Source organism: Haliotis cracherodii, unplaced genomic scaffold, assembly GCF_022045235.1.
Source record: "Haliotis cracherodii isolate W230 unplaced genomic scaffold, xgHalCrac1.p SCAF_5, whole genome shotgun sequence".
NCBI classification, from domain to species: Eukaryota; Metazoa; Mollusca; class Gastropoda; order Lepetellida; family Haliotidae; genus Haliotis; species Haliotis cracherodii.
In genome coordinates, this window is record NW_027266308.1 from 19,319,403 (window position 1) to 19,343,259 (window position 23,857).

The following is a 23,857-nucleotide window of genomic DNA, read 5'->3' on the forward strand; positions in this document are numbered from 1 at the left end:
CATTATCAAAGAGAAGAAAGATATGTTTTATCAGGCTTGTAAACTGGGCATGGTCAAGATTATCACACATACGCACGGTTATCTGGTTGTATTTTGTAATACTGGAACAGATGTTTGGTTGCTGTTTTCAGAGCGTTATGATGATGAACTTGATCTATTGGATGACTTTGAAGAATTTTATCACTATTCAAAACGGAAAAGTGCAAAACAGTCTAAACCAAAAAAATGTAAATATATTGTTGGAAAATCTAGAAAGAGGATACGTCAGATATCTGGGTCATCCAGTGAAGAGGAAACACGAGTAGCCACTTCTGTGCTGGAGAACACACAGGCTGACGGCCATGGCTCTCACTTGCTTTGCAGTCAGAGAAATAAACCTATCCGCAAAAAGGTTGCAGCCATTTTGTCCAGCAGTGAGGAGGAAATAAGTCCAAAATGTGTGGCAAGGTCATTACATCATGCATCTCACACAACCAGCCTTGGACAGGCAGGTAGGAGCATCTCTCCACAACAGAAGACTATGTCAGTGGTTGATACTGACATGCTACGACAGGAACGCCTTGCCAAGCAAAAACAGAAACAAGAGGAATTCCGTCAGAAAATGTCCGAGAAGAATGGCAGATATGAGGATAGGCTAGTGCCCAGAACAGATGCTCCTATCTCTGGCTCGGCAGTTGACACGTCAAGGCGGTTGTTAGACATAAGTCGTGCAGACTATGACTTTGCTTCTGACAAACTGAGTTCTGTTATTCCAAAGCCACTGGTATGTGTCTAAGGCCTACCTTTAGAATACAGTACCACAAAGTTTTCAAACAACATCACAGTGCCCTGTGATGTAATTTGTAGTATTTTGTTTCCAGTCACAATGCCAAAACAATGCCCAGTAACGTCCAGGATCATAAAGTATGCATAAGCTTCAGTGATCTGTCATCTTTGCACGCAGTGTCATTGAATAATAACAGTGATGTGGAGAGTTTTGAATATTTGTTTACTAAATATTGCCTGTGGTGGCACATTTTATAGCAAGTGCTAGTTAATGAAAACACTTTTATTTTCAATGTATTTTTAGTTTCATTTTCTTCTCAATTCAAGTGGTTAAAATGATTATAATTATGGTCGAATATTTTGGCCACTGAAAACTGTCCTGAAACATTCACACAAGCCACTTTCACCCGCTACATTTATTCAGTATTGATTCAAAAGCAGACTCACCCATGTGGCATCACTAGCCATGGTAATGCCTCCCTCGTTCCTTACTATGATCCACATTATACTTACAACTCCCAATTACAATAGTTCAGTTATCTGTAACAAAAAACACTTGGCAAATTACTAAATACCATGTCATTCATTCGACCTCTCACGCCTGATGCCTGAAACGGTTTTTAGTTCGCGCCATATTGGCTCATTCCTCTCGAAATGGCATCGGGATCACTTGTGAGTGTCTGTAGACTAAAGTCAGGAGACACCATGCCTTCCCATAACCTTTGTAAGTAGCCACAAGTTCGCAAGTTTCCATTCAGTTCCATAAGGTCTTATGCATGGCTAGGTAAATTTGCACTAAGTTTAAAAGTGTGGACGTAGCTCATTCGGTTAGCTGTCAGGCTAACAATCCAAAGGTTGCAAGTTCGTGTCTGACAGATTCTAACAAAAACTGGGTGCTTGTCTTTGAGACACATGACCCATGGCAGAGATCGTCTTCATGAGAAGTTGTGGTACTGTATTCTAAAGGGGCTCTGTATTTTAACATCTATCTTGAATTTGACCGCTTACATGTAACCCAGCTAACTTCAAGTCACAGTATGTTTTCTGTCAGTCCTGTCAACAAGCAGTAACACAACATAGCCTTTTGTAAGGGATGTCATTTGCTTATCTGGTTATGGCCATTTAGTTATAGGTCTTGGTAATAGTGAGATCGACCTGTCCAACGTTCTAACTTTTTTTAATCACCTAATGATCCATGTTGTTTTTCTCTTTTTTTCCAGCCAAATGATTGTGGTTTAAATGAGAAGATAGTGATATTAGTTGACTCAAGAGAAATCAGTGGGGCACAGGTAAGTTGTCATGAAATGGGGAAGATAGTGATACAAGAGATTTGTTTGTTTGTTTGTTTGTTTGTTTGTTTGTTTGTTTGTTTAACCATGCACTCAGCAATATTCCAGCTATATGATAGGGGTCTGTAAGTAATCAATTAAGTCTGGACCAGACAATCCAGCAGTTGACATCACAAGCATCGATCTATGCAATTGGGATATGATGACATGCATCAACCAAGTCACTGAGTCTGACCACCCGATCACGTTAGTCACCTCTTACAACAAGCATAGTCACTCTTACAACAAGCATAGTCACTCTTACAACAAGCATCGGTTGCTGAAGACCTATTCTTACCTGGATTTTCACAGGTCTGATACAGGAGAAATCTTTGGGGGCATGGGTAAGCTGTCTTGATAAGGGGAAGTTGGTGTTACAAGAGAAATCTTTGGGGACAGGTAGGCTGTCTTGATAAGGGGAAGATGGTGTTACAAGAGATATCTTTGGGGACAGGTAGGCTGTCTTGATAAGGGGACTGTTTATATGTGCCCTACTGGCTGTCCAGAGAGTGTGTGTGAACATGTATGTCATGTTGACTGTTTATATATTGCCTAATGACTGTCAACAAGCTAGTGTCGGTAGATTAGCTGGCAATATGATATTCATTTGCTTGAATTTCACAATTTGATTTAAAAAAGACATGTTCTGTACTGTGAAATGTTTCCAATTCAGGATATAGTGTCAAACTTGAGATTACAGCATGGTGCAACAGTGCTAGCCAGACAGCTGGGTGCCTGTGACTACATCATCAGCAACAGAACTGCTGTTGATCGCAGACAACTCTCAGGTGATACATATCATACATTTCAATAGTTCATTTATGTCTGGGTTAGTTGGTGTTGAAAGAAGTAATCAAAATAATACTGTTTCAACCTTAAGTGTAGTACCCCTCCAAAACTATTTGATCAAAGAGAGCCAATCTGACACATTACCAGATTCAGATGTGACAGATGTGACCAGTGTTTTTGTGACAGATTTCAGCAATGGAGCCCACCGTGTAAAGTTGATAGATCGTATCCAGCAGATGAGGGCGCTGTATGACAGGTGCTGCCTTGTTGTGGAGAAGGACAGAGTGAAGCCAGGCGAAGAGAAATCAGCCAAGCCAAGGTAGAGCATTATGTTGCAGTGACAGTCAGATAATGAAGTTTGTGGGGGATGATCGAGAGAGGCTGTATGGGACAGTCAGGTGATGAAGTTTATGGGGAGGAGTGAGAGAGGCTGTATGGGACAGTCAGGTGATGAAGTTTATGGGGAGGAGTGAGAGAGGCTGTATGGGACAGTCAGGTGATGAAGTTGATGAAGTTTGTTGGGGAGGAGCGAGAGAGGCTCTATGGGACAGTCAGGTGTTGAAGTTGATGAAGTTTGTTGGGGAGGAGCGAGAGAGGCTCTATGGGACAGTCAGGTGTTGAAGTTGATGAAGTTTGTGGGGGAGGAGCGAGAGAGGCTGTATGGGACAGTCAGATGATGAAGTTAGTCACAAGGAACAAGAGAGGCTGTATGGGACAGTCAGGTGATGAAGTTGATGAAGTTTGTGAGGTGATGATGTTTGTTGGGAGGAGCGGGAGAGGCTGTATGGGACAGTCAGATGATGAAGTTAGTCACGAGGAACAAGAGAGGCTGTATGGGACAGTCAGATGATGAAGTTAGTCACGAGGAACAAGAGAGGCTGTATGGGACAGTCAGATGATGAAGTTAGTCACAAGGAACAAGAGAGGCTGTATGGGACAGTCAGATGATGAAGTTAGTCACGAGGAACAAGAGAGGCTGTATGGGACAGTCAGATGAGGTTTTTGGGGAGGAACAAGAGAGGATGCATGGGACATTCAGATGATGAAGTTTGTGGGGAGGAACAAGAGAGGCTGTATGGGACAGTCAGATGATGAAGTTAGTCACGTGGAACAAGAGAAGCTGTATGGGACAGTCAGATGAGGTTTTTGGGGAGGAACAAGATAGGCTGTATGGGACAGGTGATGAGTTTATTGGGGAGGAACAAGAGAGGCTGTATGTGACAGTCAGATGATGAAGTTTGTGGGGAGGAACAAGAGAGGCTGTATGTGACAGTCAGATGATGAAGTTTGTGGGGAGGAACAAGAGAGGCTGTATGTGACAGTCAGATGATGAAGTTTGTGGGGAGGAACAAGAGAGGCTGTATGTGACAGGTGATGAGGTTTTTGGGGAGGAACAAGAGAGGATGTATGGGACATTCAGGTGATGAAGTTTGTTGGGGAGCAACAAGAGAGGCTGTATGTGACAGTCAGATGATGAAGTTTGTGGGGAGGAACAAGAGAGACTGTATGTGACAGTCAGATGATGAAGTTTGTTGGGGAGGAACAAGAGAGGCTGTATGTGACATTCAGGTGATGAAGTTTGTTGGGGAGGAACAAGAGAAGCTGTATGGGACAGTCAGATGATGAAGTTAGTCACGAGGAACAAGAGAAGCTGTATGGGACAGTCAGATGAGGTTTTTGGGGAGGAACAAGATAGGCTGTATGGGACAGGTGATGAGTTTATTGGGGAGGAACAAGAGAGGCTGTATGTGACAGTCAGATGATGAAGTTTGTCGGGAGGAACAAGAGAGGCTGTATGGGACAGTCAGGTGATGAAGTTTGTGGGGAGGAACAAGAGAGGCTGTATGTGACAGTCAGATGATGAAGTTTGTTGGGTAGGAACAAGAGAGGCTGTATGTGACATTCAGGTGATGAAGTTTGTTGGGGAGGAACAAGAGAGACTGTATGTGACAGTCAGGTGATGAAGTTTGTGGGTAGGAACAAGAGAGGCTGTATGGGACAGTCAGATGATGAAGTTTGTTGGGGAGGAACAAGAGAGGCTGTATGTGACAGTCAGATGATGAAGTTTGTTCGGGAGGAACAAGAGAGACTGTATGTGACAGGTGATGAAGTTTGTTGGGTAGGAACAAGAGAAGCTGTATGTGACAGTCAGGTGATGAAGTTTGTTCGGGAGGAACAAGAGAGGCTGTATGTGACAGTCAGATGATGAAGTTTGTTGGAGAGGAACAAGAGAGGCTGTATTTGACAGTCAGGTGATGAAGTTTGTTCGGGAGGAACAAGAGAGGCTGTATGTGACAGTCAGATGATGAAGTTTGTTGGGTAGGAACAAGAGAGGCTGTATGTGACAGTCAGATGATGAAGTTTGTTGGGGAGGAACAAGAGAGACTGTATGTGAAAGTCAGGTGATGAAGTTTGTGGGGAGGAACAAGAGAGGCTGTATGGGACATTCAGGTGATGAGTTTATTGGGGAGGAACAAGAGAGACTGTACGTGACAGTCAGATGATGAAGTTTGTGGGGAGGAACAAGAGAGACTGTATGTGACAGGTGATGAAGTTTGTTGGGTAGGAACAAGAGAGACTGTATGTGACAGGTGATGAGTTTATTGGGGAGGAACAAGAGAGACTGTACGTGACAGTCAGGTGATGAAGTTTGTGGGGAGGAACAAGAGAGGCAGTATGGGACATTCAGATGATGAAGTTTGTTGGGTAGGAACAAGAGAGGCTGTATTTGACAGTCAGATGATGAAGTTTGTGGGGAGGAACAAGAGAGGCAGTATGTGACAGTCAGATGATGAAGTTTGTTGGGTAGGAACAAGAGAGGCTGTATTTGACAGTCAGATGATGAAGTTTGTGGGGAGGAACAAGAGAGGCAGTATGTGACAGTCAGATGATGAAGTTTGTTGGGTAGGAACAAGAGAGGCTGTATGTGACAGTCAGATGATGAAGTTTGTTGGGTAGGAACAAGAGAGGCTGTATGGGACAGTCAGGTGATGAAGTTTGTGGGGAGGAACAAGAGAGGCTGTATTTGACAGTCAGGTGATGAAGTTTGTTGGGTAGGAACAAGAGAGGCTGTATTTGACAGTGAGATGATGAAGTTTGTTGGGTAGGAACAAGAGAGGCTGTATGGGACAGTCAGGTGATGAAGTTTGTGGGGAGGAACAAGAGAGGCTGTATGTGACAGTCAGATGATGAAGTTTGTTGGGTAGGAACAAGAGAGGCTGTATTTGACATTCAGGTGATGAAGTTTGTTGGGGAGGAACAAGAGAAGCTGTATGGGACAGTCAGATGATGAAGTTAGTCACGAGGAACAAGAGAGGCTGTATGGGACAGTCAGATGAGGTTTGTGGGGAGGAACAAGAGAGGCTGTATGTGACATTCAGGTGATGAAGTTTGTTGGGGAGGAACAAGAGAGACTGTATGTGACAGTCAGGTGATGAAGTTTGTGGGTAGGAACAAGAGAGGCTGTATGGGACAGTCAGATGATGAAGTTTGTTGGGGAGCAACAAGAGAGGCTGTATGTGACAGTCAGATGATGAAGTTTGTTCGGGAGGAACAAGAGAGACTGTATGTGACAGGTGATGAAGTTTGTTGGGGAGGAACAAGAGAAGCTGTATGTGACAGTCAGGTGATGAAGTTTGTTCGGGAGGAACAAGAGAGGCTGTATGTGACAGTCAGATGATGAAGTTTGTTGGGTAGGAACAAGAGAGGCTGTATGTGACATTTAGATGATGAAGTTTGTTGGGGAGGAACAAGAGAGACTGTATGTGAAAGTCAGGTGATGAAGTTTGTGGGGAGGAACAAGAGAGGCTGTATGGGACATTCAAGTGATGAGTTTATTGGGGAGGAACAAGAGAGATTGTACGTGACAGTCAGATGATGAAGTTTGTGGGGAGGAACAAGAGAGACTGTATGTGACAGGTGATGAGTTTATTGGGGAGGAACAAGAGAGGCTGTATGGGACATTCAGGTGATGAAGTTTGTTGGGTAGGAACAAGAGAGGCTGTATTTGACAGTCAGATGATGAAGTTTGTGGGGAGGAACAAGAGAGGCAGTATGTGACAGTCAGATGATGAAGTTTGTTGGGTAGGAACAAGAGAGGCTGTATGTGACAGTCAGATGATGAAGTTTGTTGGGTAGGAACAAGAGAGGCTGTATGGGACAGTCAGGTGATGAAGTTTGTGGGGAGGAACAAGAGAGGCTGTATTTGACAGTCAGGTGATGAAGTTTGTTGGGTAGGAACAAGAGAGGCTGTATTTGACAGTGAGATGATGAAGTTTGTGGGGAGGAACAAGAGAGGCTGTATGGGACATTCAGGTGATGAGTTTATTGGGGAGGAACAAGAGAGACTGTACGTGACAGTCAGATGATGAAGTTTGTGGGGAGGAACAAGAGAGACTGTATGTGACAGGTGATGAGTTTATTGGGGAGGAACAAGAGAGACTGTACGTGACAGTCAGGTGATGAAGTTTGTGGGGAGGAACAAGAGAGGCTGTATGGGACATTCAGGTGATGAAGTTTGTTGGGTAGGAACAAGAGAGGCTGTATGGGACAGTCAGATGATGAAGTTTGTGGGGAGGAACAAGAGAGGCAGTATGTGACAGTCAGATGATGAAGTTTGTTGGGTAGGAACAAGAGAGGCTGTATGTGACAGTGAGATGATGAAGTTTGTGGGGAGGAACCAGAGAGGCTGTATGGGACTTTCAGGTGATGAAGTTTGTGGGGAGGAACAAGAGAGGCTGTATGTGACAGTCAGATGATGAAGTATGTGGGGAGGAACAAGAGAGGCTGTATGTGACAGTCAGGTGATAAAGTTTGTGGGGAGGAACCAGAGAGGCTGTATGGGACATTCAAGTGATGAAGTTTGTGGGGGGGAACAAGAGATGCTGTATGTGACAGTCAGGTGATGAATTTTGTGGGGGAGGATGGAGAGGCTGTATGTGACATAGGTCACATGTCTCAAAGACAAGCAACCAGTTTTTGTGAAAATCCGTCAGACATGAACTCGCGACCTTTGAATTGTTAGCCTGACAGCTAACCAACTGGTTTAAACGCCCCAGTTTTAAACTTAGTGCAAATTTACCTTACCTTACCTACCTAAGACATTATGGAACTGAATGGAAACTGAGGTTAGGTTACAGGTGTCGCCAGTGTATCTGGAATCAAAATATCACAAGTTACGTCATTTTGTATTGTAACAAGAGAGGCAGTATGTGACAGTCAGATGATGAAGATTGTCGGGAGGGACAAGAGAGGCTGTATGTGACAGGTGATGAAGTTTGTGGGGGGAAACAAGAGAGGCTGTATGTGACATTCAAGTGATGAAGTTTGTGGGGGGGAACAAGAGAGGCTGTATGTGACAGTCAGATGATGAAGATTGTCGGGAGGAACAAGAGAGGCTGTATGTGACAGTCAGATGATGAAGTTTGTGGGGAGGGACAAGAGAGGCTGTATGTGACAGGTGATGAAGTTTGTGGGGGGAAATAAGAGAGGCTGTATTTGACAGTCAGGTGATGAAGATTGTCGGGTGGGACAAGAGAGGCTGTTTGGGACATTCAGGTGATGAAGTTTGTGGGGGGGAACAAGAGAGGCTGTATGTGACAGTCAGATGATGAAGATTGTCGGGAGGGACAAGAGAGGCTGTTTGGGACATTCAGGTGATGAAGTTTGTGGGGGGAACAAGAGAGGCTGTATGTGACAGTCAGATGATGAAGTTTGTGGGGGGGAACAAGAGAGGCTGTATGTGACAGTCAGATGATGAAGATTGTCGGGAGGGACAAGAGAGGCTGTTTGGGACATTCAGGTGATGAAGTTTGTGGGGGGAACAAGAGAGGCTGTATGTGACAGTCAGATGATGAAGTTTGTGGGGGGGAACAAGAGAGGCTGTATGTGACAGTCAGATGATGAAGTTTGTGGGGAGGAACAAGAGAGGCTGTTTGGGACATTCAGGTGATAAAGTTTGTGGGGAGGAACCAGAGAGGCTGTATGGGACAGTCAGATGATGAAGTTTGTGGGGGGGAACAAGAGAGGCTGTATGTGACAGTCAGATGATGAAGATTGTCGGGAGGGACAAGAGAGGCTGTTTGGGACATTCAGGTGATAAAGTTTGTGGGGAGGAACCAGAGAGGCTGTATGGGACTTTCAGGTGATGAAGTTTGTGGGGAGGAACAAGAGAGGCTGTATGTGACAGTCAGATGATGAAGTATGTGGGGAGGAACAAGAGAGGCTGTATGTGACAGTCAGGTGATAAAGTTTGTGGGGAGGAACCAGAGAGGCTGTATGGGACATTCAAGTGATGAAGTTTGTGGGGGGGAACAAGAGATGCTGTATGTGACAGTCAGGTGATGAATTTTGTGGGGGAGGATGGAGAGGCTGTATGTGACATAGGTCACATGTCTCAAAGACAAGCAACCAGTTTTTGTGAAAATCCGTCAGACATGAACTCGCGACCTTTGAATTGTTAGCCTGACAGCTAACCAACTGGTTTAAACGCCCCAGTTTTAAACTTAGTGCAAATTTACCTTACCTTACCTACCTAAGACATTATGGAACTGAATGGAAACTGAGGTTAGGTTACAGGTGTCGCCAGTGTATCTGGAATCAAAATATCACAAGTTACGTCATTTTGTATTATGACATGTTTGAAAAGTTTGTGGTACTGTATTCTACATTTTTCAATAGACACCCTCTTCACTGCCAATTATCCTATTAGTTTTGAGGTTAACCCTATCCTTAGTCACAATGTATCTGCGAGGTGGGCAAACATCACTTCTTTCCTCTGTGTTTTGGATCGACAAGTAAATGTTTTTGCTGATCAATCCAAACTCATATTGGATAATATCACATCTATTCAAGATCTAATAGATTACATACAGACAACCTACAGTTACTGAGAGAACGGTGGTATAAGAAGAAAGATTGTTGACGTAAGTAGGTAGATTTAGTTACATATTGCTGGGATGGATGCCTCCCCACCGTGGTCATCGGTAGTCTGCTCTGGGTGTGGAGTTGACCCTCACCCTAGGTGTAGAGCATGTGAACTCCAAAGTCTGGATGCATGTATTGCAAGGACTAATCCAGAAAACTAGATCATCGGACAAGACTCTTTCGACATCAGCTTCTCCTAAAACTAAATCTAAACTGGAAAGTTGTTATTTCCCTGGTAAAGTGACGTCCTCAGAGAAAGACACAGGTAAAGGCAAGGGGGTGAGCAATAAGAGAACCTGGTCTTACCTGCTGAGGAGAGGTCACATTACTCAACCCACCTGCCAAAACTAAGCAGCAGGCAACTGGAAGTGACGTCATGAAAGACCTCAGAACCAGAGGGAAACATCATAAGTAAGGTCATATATCACTAAAACAGGTTACAATTATTATGTCATAGAATTGGAAGGATGCCACAAAGTGCCAAAGTTTTTCAGGTTTGCCAAGGGTAAAATCAGAAAGTTAGGCATTTGTTCATACCCCAGTGCTTTCTATGTATTCCCTTACTTCATTGGTGCCAATTATCTGTGAGTACTAGGTGGCAGATCCCGCCTGTCTCTCTGGTAAATACTTACAATGATGTAATAGAGGCCGGATATTCGTAGGAATTATCAAACAAAAGTTATCATTGTGTATAATTCTAAGAATACTACCTCTATTACATTAGGAAAAAGTCCCTCCCACCTCCCGAATTACGTCTAGTCGATAAAGGTTATTGGAAACAAGTGATGTTTTCCCACCTCGCGCATACACAGATGCATTGTGACTAAGGACAGGGTTTACCTCAAAACTAATTGGATAATGGGCAGTGAATCTGAATCTGGTGAATAATCTAAAGATTAATAGTGTGATTATTGCCAAAACAGGAATTTATCAATATAATGTAAAAGAGATAGTATTCTTAGAATTATACACAATGATAACTATTGTTTGATTTCAAATTTCAAAGCTGTGATGTCTTGATTTGCAAGAATTACAACATCTTCATATTAGAATTACTTTCCTTTGGTTTGAGTGGCGACAGGGAAGAAAAAAGACAACTTTGACATTGTCGGCAATACCATATTTATTTCGATTACATTGATTTATATGATGATCAAGCCTTTAAGTTGGTTTAATACTATCGCAATACTATTGCAACAATTGACAACTTATCGCAATATTGAATATACCCCCAGTAGTACCGCCTACTAATCACTGTGATAATATTACAAGTTTACTGGCTGTACTGGTTATACAGCAAGATCAGAAAGCAGTTAAAGCAGATAACTGTTGTATGAAAGTCAATATAGCAATGATGCCTTGACAACATAGATTTGTCTCAGCAGACAGTGATAATATAATTTTTGCCTATTACTATGTCATTTTTTCATGATGTGAGTGTCTCTGTATTTTAATATGACCACGCATCAATAAGTACTTCAAATAGCAAAATATATTCAGAAAACTGTTTTTGTAGTATTCTGACTTTTCACCCAGATAAATCCTTCTACTGGTAATGCAGGTGAGATACACTGTCCATATATGTAATTCTTTTATTAATGATTCGTTTGTTCTGATTATGTTTCAGTCACAGAACAAAGTACTATGACTGGATTCAAAGTGTTCTTGTTCAAACGAACGTTCGTCTTTTCTTCACTGAAAATCAAGGTAAGTTATGACCACTGAAGATCACGGTAATACCTAATTTATGACCATCAAAGGTTACTAATTCCCAGTTTATGACCATTGAAGATCCTGATAATACCCACTTAATGACCACTGAAGATCACAATAATACAAACTTAATGACGCTGAAGATCACAGTAATACCCACTTATTGAACACTGAAGATCACAGTAATACCGGCTTATTACCACTGAAGTTCACGATAATACCCAATTATTTCCCTGTGAAGATCACGGTAATACCCACTTAATGACCACTGAAGATCACAGTAATACCCACTAAATGACCACTGAAGATCACAGTAATTCCCACTTATTGAACACTGAAGATCACAGTAATTCCAACTTAATGACCACTGAAGATCACTGTAATACCCACTTAATGACCACTGAAGATCACAGTAATACCCACTAAATGACCACTGAAGATCACAGTAATTCCAACTTAATGACCACTGAAGATCACAGTAATACCCACTTAATGACCACTGAAGATCACAGTAATTCCCACTTATTGAACACTGAAGATCACAGTAATACCCACTTAATGACCACTGAAGATCACAGTAATTCCAACTTAATGACCACTGAAGGTCACAGTAATACCCACTTAATGACCACAGAAGATCACAGTAATTCCGACTTATTGAACACTGAAGATCACTGTAATACCCACTTAATGACCACTGAAGATCACAGTAATTCCCACTTGTTGAACACTGAAGATTACAGTAATTCCCACTCATTGAACACTGAAGACAACAGTAATAACCACTTAATGACCACTGAAGATCACAGTAATAACCACTTAATGACCACTGAAGATCACAGTAATACCCACTAAATGACCACTGAAGATCACAGTAATTCCAACTTATTGAACACTGAAGATCACAGTAATACCCACTTAATGACCAGTGAAGATCACAGTAATTCCAACTTATTGAACACTGAAGATCACAGTAATACCCACTTAATGACCACTGAAGATCACAGTAATTCCAACTTAATGACCACTGAAGGTCACAGTAATACCCACTTAATGACCACAGAAGATCACAGTAATTCCCACTTATTGAACACTGAAGATCACTGTAATACCCACTTAATGACCACTGAAGATCACAGTAATTCCCACTTGTTGAACACTGAAGATTACAGTAATTCCCACTCATTGAACACTGAAGACAACAGTAATAACCACTTATTGACCACTGAAGATCACAGTAATACCGGCTTAATGACCACTGAAGATCACGATAATAACCAATTTATTTACCTGTGAAGATCACTGTAATACCCACTTAATGACCACTGAAGATCACTGTAATACCCACTTAATGACCACTGAAGATCTCAGTCATACCCAGTTTATGACCACTGAAGATTCCTTATACCCAATTTGTGACCACAGATCACAGTAATACCCAATTGAGACCACTGTAGATCACAGTAATACCCAATTTGTGACCACTGAAGCTTACAGTAATACCCACTTAATGAACACTGAAGATCACAGTAATACCGACGTAATGACCACGGAAGATCACAGTAATACCCAATTTATGACAACTGAAGATTCCTTATCCCCAATTTGTGACCACAGAAGATCACAGTAGTACCCACTTAATGACCACTGAAGATCACAGTAATACCCAATTTATGAATTTATGACCACTGAAGATTAGTTTCTTCCTTGGCTGATATGACAGTTCTTGTTAAACTTTGTCTCCTCAACATCGGGATGCTTAGTCATCTGTGATTCACAATTTATTTTGAATGGACCTTCACTTTTCTGATGCCTAAATTCCCCCAGCTGATTTTATCATGACAATACAGAGTCTATGTTATGCCTTCCCACTGGGATAAGCATCAGTCCTTCATGTCCACTCTGTTGGTATTGGCAGCTAAAATACAGCTTTGTTGTCTCATCAGGCTAGGTTACTTCATGGGTTGATTGAGTGGTTATATCTGTGATAACATCAGGCTAGGTTACTTCATGGGTTGATTGAGTGGTTATGTCTGTGATAACATCAGGCTAGGTTACTTCATGGGTTGATTGAGTGGTTATATCAGTGATAACATCAGGCTAGGTTACTTCATGGGTTGATTGAGTGGTTATATCTGTGATAACATCAGGCTAGGTTACTTCATGGGTTGATTGAGTGGTTATATCTGTGATAACATTAGGCTAGGTTACTTCATGGGTTGATTGAGTGGTTATATCTGTGATAACATCAGGCTAGGTTATTTCATGGGTTGATTGAGTGGTTATATCTGTGATAACATCAGGCTAGGTTACTTCATGGGTTGATTGAGTGGTTATATCTGTGATAACATCAGGCTAGGTTACTTCATGGGTTGATTGAGTGGTTATGTCTGTGATAACATCAGGCTAGGTTACTTCATGGGTTGATTGAGTGGTTATGTCTGTGATAACATCAGGCTAGGTTACTTCATGGGTTGATTGAGTGGTTATGTCTGTGGTTCCTTGCTGCTTTGTGAGTCAGTTCATACACTGTGACACCTGTTTCAGGGGAGACAGCAGCTCTCATGGCCCAACTAGCTCAGCTGGAGAAAAAGAAGAAGATGAATATATCAGTACCAGTTGATGTTGGGCAAACTCAAGAACAGGTAGATGAACCTTATTGGTAGCCACTTGACTATCTGTTATGCTGATAATGAGAATCATCTCTAACGATAGGTAATAAACATTTGATAGGGAAGAATCATGTCTTACAATAGGGAAGAATTATGTCTTAATTATGATTTACAATAGGGAAGAACCTTGTCTTACAGTAGGGAAGAATTATGTCTTAATTATGATTTACAATAGGGAAGAACCTTGTCTTACAGTAGGGAAGAACCTTGTCTTACAATAGGGAAGAATTATGTCTTAATTATGATTTACAATAGGGAAGAACCTTGTCTTACAGTAGGGAAGAACCTTGTCTTACAATAGGGAAGAATTATGTCTTAATCATGTCTCACAATAGGGAAGAATCTTGTCTTACAGTAGGGAAGAACCTTGTCTTACAATAGGGAAGAATTATGTCTTAATCATGTCTCACAATAGGGAAGAATCTTGTCTTACAGTAGGGAATAGCCTTGTCTTACAATAGGGAAAATCTTGGTGTACAATAGGGAGGAATCATGTCTTACACTAGGGAAGACTTTTGTCTTAATCATGTCTTACAATAGGGAAGAATTATGTCTTAACCATGTCTTACAATAGGGAAGAATTATGTCTTAACCATGTCTTACAATAGGGAAGAATTATGTCTTAACCATGTCTTACAATAGGGAAGAACATTGTCTTACAATAGAGAAGAATTATGTCTTAATTATGATTTACAATAGGGAAGCATCTTGTCTTACAATAGGGAAGAATTATGTCTTAATCATGTCTCACAATAGGGAAGAATCTTGTCTTAGAGTAGGGAAGAATTATGTCTTAATTATGATTTACAATAGGGAAGAATCTTGTCTTAATCATGTCATGCAATAGGGAAAAATCATTCCTTACAATAGAGAAGAATCATGTCCAATGAGATGTGTTGTATGCAGAAGTCATAGGAGGCACAGTACAGAATAAGGGTTGTTCAATAACAGGTGACTTGCAGACTGTTTGAAGGACTGTTTCTGTACTGCCAGTATTCAGCTAGTTATTAGGGATGTTTCTACTATGTTTTCAGGGACTGAAGTTCTATACATCTATTCCTAACGTGAGCTATGTTAATGCACTAAACCTGTGCTACAACTACAGATGCATTTCCCACTTCTTGTCCAGGTAAGTAGATACTGTCTCAAGGCAGTTACTGCTGTCACAATATTCAGCAATGCAGGAGCCTTTGTTGAGTTGTTTTAAAAGAACAAAATATCCCCCAAAGAATTCGAATAAATAAACACACATTGGCCTGTTTACCCTAAGCTTCTTTGTCAGATAGTTGTGAACACTTGAGGTGACATAACATATATGTTTTGAGGAGAAATGTCTTGAAGGGGTTTGCTGAGAATGGCTAGTGAACTTTGATTCCATGATTGGCTCAAGAAATATATGACATAGGGCAATTGTTTTCTAAAAAACCCATTAATGTCTGCATGGCAGTGTTTTTTGACTGTTGGTTCTGTAATGGGCCAGCCGGGAATAGCTGAGATGTTGCTGATTCAGCTGTAAACAGTATTCACTTACACATTCAGTAACTTTTAAAAGGGAATTTGTAAGAGGATATTTGGAACTTCTAAATGATAAGGTTGTCTCCCCTTATGCTTGAAATGTCTTTATTTGAAATGACAAGGTCTTCATGTAGTGGACAGATAATTAGGAGATAAACATACTGTGTAGAGCCAGGTTACCTGTAGATTTAACCTTGCTAAATTGAATTTGGAACCAAACATCCTTTAGCAGTAGATCATGTACGTAAAACACTATAAAAACAATTTAAGAGTATTGGAATGTTTGAGGAAAAGACATTGAAACATTTGAAACTTAGCGCTTCTCTATATATGAAGTATGACATCCTATTTACTGCATGCATAAAAGTGTATGACTCCACTTAATAATGTACATCTTTTCTGGGAAACACACTATTAAGGCCTCTTATAAGGGCTGCATCTCAGGTAATTGTTGTGCATGGATAAATATAATACTTGTAACTGTGTTAGGGTGTGTGTGTGCGTGCATGTGATTGGTATACATCTGAGATACGATATAACCCCCATTGCACCTTGCTCACTCGGTTCCAAATTAAGTTTAGTTCTGGCAAATCTGCAGACAACAATAACAATTAGGAAACCACTGTACATTCATTTCCAATTAGATCACTGTCAAATTCAACTGACTGCAACAAAAGATTATGTTTGGATCACAGTTGTATTTCCGTTTTGTTTTGTTTTGTTTTGTTTGTTTGTTTGTTTGTTTGTTTGTTTAACGCTGCACTCACAAATATATAAGACGACGGCATGTAAAATAACAATCACACTGGACAATTCTGATTTCTGAGTCCTTCTAGTCTTGGCTGTTAGGGGCAGTGTAATCATGCTACTTTATACATTTTTAAGGAGAAATATAATCAAATATTTTTAAAATATAAAAAGAAAAAATATCTCTTGTTATTAACAATAACAAATTCTGTTTACATATATGTTAAAGTATATACAATGTTTGATGGTCATGAGTGTATATATGTGCAGATTGTGATATTGTTGTGCATGGTGTTAGATCCTGTTCACTCTTCTGCTGCAGCTGTACTCCACAGACCGTTAGTATACGAGGAAGGATGTCGGAGGTACGTGCTGCCGAAGTCTGCTGCTACCTGGCTCATACTTTTGATCTGCAGATGCTGCCAACAGGGCGATAAGACCAAGTCAAGTTCTCATATCATGGTACAACGGATGCTGCCACTAGATGATAAGGGCTGACATGGTACAACGGATGCTGCCACTAAATGATAAGGGCTGACATGGTACAGCAGATGCTGCCACTAAATGATAAGGGCTGACATGGTACAGCGGATGCTGCCTCAAGATGATAAGGGCTGACATGGTACAAGGGATGCTGCCTCTAGATGATAAGGGCCAAAGTCATGGTTCAAACAGATGCTATACCTAGATGTTTGTTTCTTTCTTCTGTTGTTTTATGCTGCACTCAGCAATATTCCAGTTATATGACAGCAGCCTGTAAATATATCAAGTCTGGACCAGACAATCCAATGATGATATTGTGAGCTAAGATCCATGTAAAGGCATGCTATCAACCAAGCCATTGAACCATTTGGTTGCATCTTACATCCAGCAGAGGTTGCTGGGGACCTGTTCTCACCCGCAAATCTTAACAGGGTGCCTCTAGATAATAAGAGCCAAAGTACAATGGATGATACTTCTAGATGATAGTGGAAAGTTAAGGTGGCCTGTTCAGTTTTGACTTCAACATTTCATAGGCAGCACTGCATTTGGAGCAGACTCATCTGCCAACTGATACTGACAGCCTACTATACATGGACTTCTCACAAGGACTACCATATGATGCAACTTTTATGATTTCTAAGATGAACACATTGGAATTCATGTGCATATATCAACTGATTTGGATAGTGGTGGGATTTGATTATTTGTATCTAATTGATGAATGACAAATACATGTGCAATAAATATTCCCATATCAGTGGTCTGTGATGTTTCACTGTCTGCACATTAACTACAAAGTACCAAAAAGTGACAGGTTCCAGAAACTGTCTGAAGAAACAAAAGATAACCTTTCCAACGAAACAAAAGATAACCTTTCCAACACAAGGGAGGTATGGTATATGAGAATATGTCAACACAAGAATATCCACCAGAACAGAAGATAGGGTGAGCACAAGAGTGACGATGACATGGGGAGAGCACAAGAGTGACGAGGACATGGGGAGAGCATTGGTGTGATTAGGACATGGGGAGATCACAAGAGTGACAAGGACATGGGGAGAGCACAAGAGTGACAAGGACGTGGGGAGATCACAAGAGTGACAAGGACATGGGGAGATCACAAGAGTGACAAGGACGTGGGGAGATCACAAGAGTGACAAGGACATGGGGAGAGCACAAGAGTGACAAGGACATGGGGAGAGCACGAGTGACAAGGACATGGGGAGAGCACAAGAGTGACAAGGACATGGGGAGAGCACAAGAGTGACAAGGACATGGGGAGAGCACAAGAGTGATTAGGACATGGGGAGAGCACAAGAGTGAGTAGGACATGGGGAGATCACAAGAGTGACAAGGACATGGGGAGATCACAAGAGTGAGTAGGACATGGGGAGAGCACAAGAGTGACGAGGACATGGGGAGATCACAAGAGTGACGCGGACATGGGGAGAGCACAAGAGTGACGCGGACATGGGGAGAGCACAAGAGTGACGATGACATGGGGAGAGCACAAGAGTGACGCGGACATGGGGAGAGCACAAGAGTGACGCGGACATGGGGAGAGCACAAGCGTAATTAGGACATGGGGAGAGCACAAGAGTGATAAGGACATGGGGAGATCACAAGAGTGACAAGGACATGGGGAGAGCACAAGAGTGACGAGGACGTGGGGAAATGACATGGGGAGAGCACAACAGTGACGAGGGCATGGGGAGAGCACAAGAGTGACGAGGACGTGGGGAAATGACATGGGGAGAGCACAAGAGTGACGAGGACGTGGGGAAATGACATGGGGAGAGCACAAGAGTGACGAGGGCATGGGGAGATGACATTGGGAGAGCACAAGAGTGACGAGGACGTGGGGAAATGACATGGGGAGAGCACAAGAGTGACGAGGACGTGGGGAAATGACATGGGGAGAGCACAAGAGTGACGAGGACATGGGGAGAGCACAAGAGTGACAAGGGCATGGGGAGAGCATTGGTGTGATTAGGACATGGGGAGATCACAAGAGTGACGAGGACATGGGGAGAGCACAAGACTGATGAGGGCATGGGGAGAGCAGAAGAGTGATGTGGACGTGGGGAGAGCACAAGAGTGATGAGGACATTGGGAGAGCACAATAGTATTGAGGACATTGGGAGATCGCAAGAGTGACGCGGGCATGGGGAGAGCACAAGAGTGATGTAGACGAGGGGAGAGGACAAGAGTGATGAGGACATTGAGAGAGCACAATAGTATTGAGGACATTGGGAGATCGCAAGCGTGATGAGTGCATGGGGAGAGTACAAGAGTGACGAGGACATGGGGAGAGGACAAGAGTGACGATGACATGGGGAGAGCACAAGAGTGACGCGGACATAGGGAGAGCACAAGAGTGACAAGGACATGGGGAGATCACAAGAGTGACAAGGACATGGGGAGAGCACAAGAGTGACAAGGACATGGGGAGAGCACAAGAGTGACAAGGACATGGGGAGATCACAATAGTGACAAGGACATAGGGAGAGCACAAGAGTGACAAGGACATGGGGAGAGCACAAGAGTGACAAGGACATGGGGAGAGCACAAGAGTGAGTAGGACATGGGGAGAGCACAAGAGTGACGAGGACATGGGGAGATCACAAGAGTGATTATGACATGGGGAGAGCACAAGAGTGACGCGGACATGGTGAGAGCACAAGCGTAATTAGGACATGGGGAGAGCACAAGAGTTACAAGGACATGGGGAGAGCACAAGAGTGACGAGGACATGGGGAGAGCACAAGAGTGACAAGGAAGATGACATGGGGAGATCACAAGAGTGACAAGGACATGGGGAGATCACAAGAGTGACAAGGACGTGGGGAGATGACATGGGGAGAGCACAAGAGTGACGAGGACATGGGGAAATGACATGGGGAGAGCACAAGAGTGACAAGGACATGGGGAGAGCACAAGGACGTGGGGAGAGCACAAGAGAGACAAGGACGTTGGGAGAGCACAAGAGTGACAAGGACTAAGGGAGAGCACAAGAGTGACAAGGACGTGGGGAGAGCACAAGAGTGACAAGGACATGGGGAGATGACATGGGGAGAGCACAAGAGTGACGAGGACATGGGGAGAGCACAAGAGTGACGAGGACGTGGGGAGATGACATGGGGAGAGCACAAGAGTGACAAGGAAGATGACATGGGGAGATCACGAGAGTGACAAGGACATGGGGAGATCACAAGAGTGACAAGGACGTGGGGAGATGACATGGGAAGATGACATGGGGAGAGCACAAGAGTGACGCGGACATGGGGAAATGACATGGGGAGAGCACAAGAGTGACAAGGACGTGGGGAAATGACATGGGGAGAGCACAAGAGTGACAAGGACGTGGGGAGATGACATGGGAAGAGGACCAGGACGTGGGGAAATGACATGGGGAGAGCACAAGAGTGACAAGGACGTGGGGAAATGACATGGGGAGAGCACAAGAGTGACGAGGACGTGGGGAGATGACATGAGGGAGAGCACAAGAGTGACGAGGACATGGGGAGAGCACAAGAGTGACGAGGACGTGGGGAGATGACATTGGGAGAGCACAAGAGTGACGAGGACGTGGGGAAATGACATGGGGAGAGCCTAAGAGTGACGAGGGCATGGGGAGAGCACAAGAGTGACGAGGGCATGGGGAGATGACATTGGGAGAGCACAAGAGTGACGAGGACGTGGGGAAATGACATGGGGAGAGCACAAGAGTGACGAGGACATGGGGAGAGCACAAGAGTGACGAGGGCATGGGGAGAGCACAAGAGTGACGAGGACATGGGGAGATCACAAGAGTGACAAGGACTAAGGGAGAGCATTGGTGTGATTAGGACATGGGGAGATCACAAGAGTGACGAGGACATGGGGAGAGCACAAGACTGATGAGGGCATGGGGAGAGCACAAGAGTGATGTGGACGTGGGGAGAGCACAAGAGTGATGAGGACATTGGGAGAGCACAATAGTATTGAGGACATTGGGAGATCGCAATAGTGATGCGGGCATGGGGAGAGCACAAGAGTGATGTGGACGAGGGGAGAGGACAAGAGTGATGAGGACATTGAGAGAGCACAATAGTATTGAGGACATTGGGAGATCGCAAGCGTGATGAGTGCATGGGGAGAGCACAAGAGTGACGAGGACATGGGGAGAGGACAAGAGTGACGATGACATGGGGAGAGCACAACAGTGACGCGGACATGGGGAAAGCATTGGTGTGATTAGGACATGGGGAGAGCACAAGAGTGACGAGGGCATGGGGAGAGCACAAGAGTGATGAGGACATGGGGAGAGCATTGGTGTGATTAGGACATGGGGAGAGCACAAGAGTGACCAGGGCATGGGGAGAGCACAAGAGTGACCAGGACAATCTCGGTGCACAAGAGTGACAAGGACATGGGGAGAGCAGAAGAGTGATTAGGACATGGGGAGATGACATGGGGAGAGCACAAGAGTGACGAGGACATAGGGAGAGCACAAGATTGACGAGGACATGGGGAGAGCATTGGTGTGATTAGGACATGGGGAGAGCACAAGAGTGACGAGGACATAGGGAGAGCACAAGAGTGTTGAGGACATGGGGAGAGCATTGGTGTGATTAGGACATGGGTAGAGCACAAGAGTGACCAGGGCATGGGGAGAGCACAAGAGTGACGAGGACATGGGGAGATCACAAGAGTGACAAGGACGTGGGGAGATGACATGGGAAGATGACATGGGGAGAGCACAAGAGTGACGCGGACATGGGGAAATGACATGGGGAGAGCACAAGAGTGACCAGGGCATGGGGAGAGCACAAGAGTGACGAGGACAATCTGGGTGCACAAGAGTGACAAGGACATGGGGAGAGCAGAAGAGTGATTAGGACATGGGGAGATGACATGGGGAGAGCACAAGAGTGACGAGGACATAGGGAGAGCACAAGATTGACGAGGACATGGGGAGAGCATTGGTGTGATTAGGACATGGGGAGAGCACAAGAGTGACGAGGACATGGGGAGAGCCCAAGAGTGACGCGGGCATGGGGAGATCGCAAGAGTGACGAGGACATGGGTAGAGCACTGGTGTGATGAGGACAATAGATCAGTCCCAGACAAATTCGGCAGTCATATTATTCTGCAGTACAATGATCTCATTTCTGCAGCTTAAATTACTACACACAAAATTATTCTACTAAAGCACTGTCGGAAGTGCTAGAAAAAATGCTTTTCTGGCTTCATTTAATAAATACGAGTCGTAGAGCTTTTAATATAGCATATATCAAAGTAACATCCTCTTCGATATGACATATTTTAAAATATTTGATATGAAAATAGTCCCAATTTTTCTCTATGGTTCCGAAGTTTGGGGTCTACACCAGAATGATGAAATGGAAACTATACATACATTGGCATGCAAGCGCTTTCTAGGTGTCAAATCGTCAACACCCAACAACATGGTTCGAGGTGAATGTGGGCGGTATCCATTATATATTTATGCATACAAAAGAGTTATTGGTTATTGGATAAGATTATTGAGTATGTCCGATTGTCGCTTTCCAAAGAAATGATATTATATGATGCTTCAGGCAGAAAGTAATGGTAAAATTAATTGGGTATCAAAATGTAAATCTTTATTGTTCCGTTTGGGTTTTGGCTCTGTATGGGAAAACCTGTGTATAAGTCATCCTCATTCGTTTTTGACAGAATTTATGTCGCGTCTGAAATGTAGTTATGAACAGGATTGGCATAGTCTTCTGGTAAAGGGTAGTAAATCTTTCTCGTATTCTCTATTCAAGGTATCGTTTGGTACAGAGTTGTATCTTAGCTGTGTGACCGTCAGTAAATTGAGAGTGGCGCTAGCTCGGTTTAGATCTTTTTCGCATCAGCTGTGTGTTGAAACTGGGAGATATGCTGATATCCCACGTAACATGTTGTGTTTGTAATGCTGGGTATGTGGAGGACGAGTATCATTTTTTGTTAGTTTGCTCCGGTTATAACAAGCTACGCATTGATCACTTACCACAAACATTTTATGAATATCCGACCATACAAAAATTTAATATCATTATGTCTACAACTGATTGTAAATTAATTGAACGTCGAGCTATCTATATCTATCAAGCGATGTCACTTCGTAGTACATTATTGTCACAACAATAACAGCTGTGTACATCACGTCCATTGTAATACAAATGTAACTATGGGCCGATGGCCTACAATTACGAAATAAACCGAATTGAATTGAATAATATAGCATATATCAAAGTAACGCAAAATGACCTAATCTAGCCTATCCTAACTGACACTGTGATTACCCTTAAAATGTACTTTTACAGGTAAAATGATGATAAACTTATTCGTGTGTTGTCATGTATGTATGAATCGGCCAATAACCTGAGGTAATTACCTAACACTTGTTCCAAGGTGATGACCTCACACTGGCCTGTGCATTCTCACGGGTGCAAATGTCACCCAGGTTGGGCGTGGTCTCAAAATATTGCTGTTGTTGTACTTACCTGGCATGTGTGTTGATGGTGTAGCAATTTAGGGTATGTACTGGGTTATATTTGCTTGGATAAATGATGGAATAGTGAAAAACTATTAAACGGGATGTGTACTGGGTGGCTGCGGTTTTTGAATCAAGAAGTATTTGTTTTTCTATACATGATATCTTGAGGTAGCATCTACCTCCACTGATGACGTATATAGATCTGTACTATAACCCAAAGGTGTGATAACTGGCTCAACAAGGCTGATATCTTGCAATGACAGCGTTGATCCTCCCTTTGACATGTGTGAGTTTGAATGCTGTGTTATGTCTTGCCCACGAACCCAGAACAGTTAGCCAAGATAGGCTCAACAGGGTTGAGCTCACAATGTCTGACTGGCGTATGTAAGACAACGTGACCGTGTTGTGCCGCTACC

At 43.2% G+C, this 23,857-nt stretch overlaps 1 protein-coding gene across 1 annotated transcript in view; it reads left to right on the forward strand.

Moving 5' to 3' along the window:
• The window catches only part of LOC139442795 (uncharacterized), a 66,876-nt gene extending 49,324 nt beyond the window's left edge, over positions 1-17,552 (forward strand). The window contains exons 20-27 of the mRNA XM_071223686.1: positions 132-763; positions 1,986-2,054; positions 2,767-2,881; positions 3,069-3,201; positions 11,434-11,513; positions 14,067-14,164; positions 15,226-15,320; positions 16,776-17,552. Coding sequence (XP_071079787.1) covers positions 132-763; positions 1,986-2,054; positions 2,767-2,881; positions 3,069-3,201; positions 11,434-11,513; positions 14,067-14,164; positions 15,226-15,320; positions 16,776-16,890 — 1,337 coding nt within the window. The 3' untranslated portion in view covers positions 16,891-17,552. The remainder of the gene's footprint in view (positions 1-131; positions 764-1,985; positions 2,055-2,766; positions 2,882-3,068; positions 3,202-11,433; positions 11,514-14,066; positions 14,165-15,225; positions 15,321-16,775) is intronic.
• The last annotated feature ends 6,305 nt before the right edge of the window (positions 17,553-23,857 follow it).